At 65.2% G+C, this 2,438-nt stretch overlaps 1 protein-coding gene across 1 annotated transcript in view; it reads left to right on the top strand.

Moving 5' to 3' along the window:
* Window positions 1-1,035, top strand: part of GHDC (GH3 domain containing) — a gene marked incomplete at its 5' end in the record, with an annotated part of 2,636 nt that extends 1,601 nt beyond the window's left edge. Inside the window, one exon of the mRNA XM_010585730.1 lies at window positions 66-1,035. Coding sequence (XP_010584032.1) covers window positions 66-266 — 201 coding nt within the window. The remainder of the gene's footprint in view (window positions 1-65) is intronic.
* Between the last annotated feature and the right edge of the window lie 1,403 nt (window positions 1,036-2,438).

Raw genomic sequence — 2,438 nt, 5'->3', positions numbered from 1 at the left:
CGGTGGCGGCTGGGCTGGGACGGCCGGTGTCGGACCGGCGCGGGCAGCCTGCCCTCTCTCTGCAGCTGGATCAGTGTCTCCAGGAGGATTTCCCCATCTATAAGTCCTTCCGCTTCAAGGGCAGCATCGGGCCCCTGCGCCTGCACCTGGTGGGGGTCGGGGGCTTTGCCCGGCTGCGGGAGGCGCTGGGCTCCCCCCTCCCCATGCCCAGGGTCCTGCGGGAGGAGCGGCTGCTGCAGCTCATCCAGAGCACCGTCATCTCCTAGGGCAGCCCGGGGGACCCGCAGCCCTCCCGCCCCTGGGGTTCGCTTGGCGTGCGCCCGCTGGGGACGGAGCGGGGCCGAGTCCCTGGTGGGGGGCGAGGGTGCCCAGCCCCGGAGGGTTTGGCTGAGCGGAGAGGATGGAATTGGCGAGCTCGGCTGTGCCCCTGCTCCGCAGTGGCAGCAAGTGCCGGGCACCGGTGGGCATCGCGGTCGGTGCTGCCCGCAGGGATGGAGCAGGACGTGCAGCACACCCCAACCCCGGCACCAGCCCCAGGCACTTGCTAGCAGACCTGGCCCTTCGCCAGGCTGTTGTGGGTGCAGGGTGGGACCGCGGGCACTTGTGAGTGTCACGGGGGCAGCTGGGTCCAGCTGCCAGTGGCCACGGCTCGCCCCGCTCTGCTGAGTGCCTTGGCAGTGCCTGCAGGCAGCCACAGCAGAGTGGGTGCCTATGCCTTACCTGAGGGATGCTTCAGCCATTACAGCCCATGGCTGGTGTGGGGGGGACAGCGGAAAACCTCCCCAGGAGCAGGAGGAGCTGTGGAGCTTCAGGCCCATGCAGGAGCTCAGCTCATCCCTGTGCTGAGCTCTGGGGCCCTGTGGCATTTTGTCCCCTGGCAGGGACACCGCGGGCAGGGACACTGCAGGCAGGGCACAGGGTGGCCAGTGGTGGCAGGTGCCAGCTTCTGCGGAGCAGCCTCCCCGCTGGGCTCCAGTGCACATCCGCTGGTTTAGGAAACAATAAGCTCCAGCAAGGGCTGCTTTTAATGTTTAAAAAAACAGAAGCAAAATAAAGGAGGATTACCTCTCAAAAATAAATAAAGGGAGCGCTCCGGGATTGATTTTTTTAATACTATTTTAATACTATTAAAAAATACTATTATTTTTAATCCTCATTAAAGACATTTCTTGATGACAGCCCTGACTGCTCTGGTAGTTGAGAAGTTGCTGTAATTTCCTCGGGGTCCTGGGGAAGGGGCAGCCATGAATATTTAACCAGTTCAGCATCTGGCTGGGGTTCTGGGAGCGTCTGGCCATTTGTGTCTTTGAGGCATGAATGTACCAGGCGGGAGGGACTGGTCTTTTCCCCTCCTGCTTGTTGAGGTTTATTTTGAGGGCTAGTGAGCCACGGTGCTTGGGGAACCTGCTGTGTGGGCAGCTGCTGCCCAGGGTGGGGGCAAGCCAGGCCGCTGGCAGAAGACAATGGCTTGAACAAGATCCACACAAAGCATCCGCCCCGGTGCAGACAAAACCTCTGCCAGGGATGGAAACCGGGCTAAGGCCCCTTCCCCCCATCCCTGCCAGAAAAATAGCCTGGAGCAAAATTCCTGGTGCAAGTAGGGGAGAAGCAGTGCCTGCAGCTGGTGGGGTGTCTGCAGCTGGGAGGGGGATGCCTGGGGGGGGGAGCATGAGCTGCTGGCACGGTGGGGACACGGGTGCTGGGCCAGCTGGCATTGGGGGTGCCTGGCCCTGGCATGGTATAGGCTGGGGTTTAGTGGTGGCTGGATAAAGGCCGGGGTCATGAAGCTGGGCTTGGGGGGGGTCCGTGGGGGGGCTCCCGAGCAGCCCTGTGCTGGCAGAGACCCATGCAACTGGATCCAGCCCAGAGACCCCGGGGGGCTGCTGGGCCCGCCGCCCGTGCCACGCACGCCACGCAGGTGCCTGCACCCCGGGCGAGCACAGCCCTTCCCAGGGGCCTGGCAGTGACCCGGCGCCCCAGAAAAAGCCTCGAGCCCCCCGGCCGGGAGAGCTGCGCTGGCCCAGGGCTTCACCTGGCAGTTGTAGTTGCCCCCTGCCCCTGCCTGGGCGCTGACCCCGCTGGATGCTGCAGGCTTGGTGTGTGGGGGGGTGTGGTGTGTGCCCCGCTGGGCAGGGCCAGGCTGCGGGGTCCAGGCTCGGTTTGGGTGTCGGGCTGCAGGGTGCAAGGTCGATTTGAGTGGCAGGCTGCAGGGTGCAGGCTTGTTTTGGGTGCCAGGCTGCAGGGTGCCAGGCTGCAGGGTGTGGGCCGGGTTTGGGTGCCAGGCTGCAGGGTGCAGGCTCGTTTCGGGTACCAGGCTGCAGGGCGTGGGCCGGGTGGGGGTGCCCGGCTGCAGGGTGCGGGCTTGGCCGGGGTCCCACCACCGGCATGGGGCGGCCGCCGGGCCCGGGCGCTGCGGCGCTGGGCGGAGGCCGGGGGGG

Source organism: Haliaeetus leucocephalus, unplaced genomic scaffold, assembly GCF_000737465.1.
Source record: "Haliaeetus leucocephalus isolate CR32 unplaced genomic scaffold, Haliaeetus_leucocephalus-4.0 Scaffold110, whole genome shotgun sequence".
In the NCBI taxonomy this organism is placed as follows: domain Eukaryota; kingdom Metazoa; phylum Chordata; class Aves; order Accipitriformes; family Accipitridae; genus Haliaeetus; species Haliaeetus leucocephalus.
The sequence above is the reverse complement of the archived record's forward strand: the minus strand, read 5'-3'. Positions and strand labels throughout refer to the sequence as shown.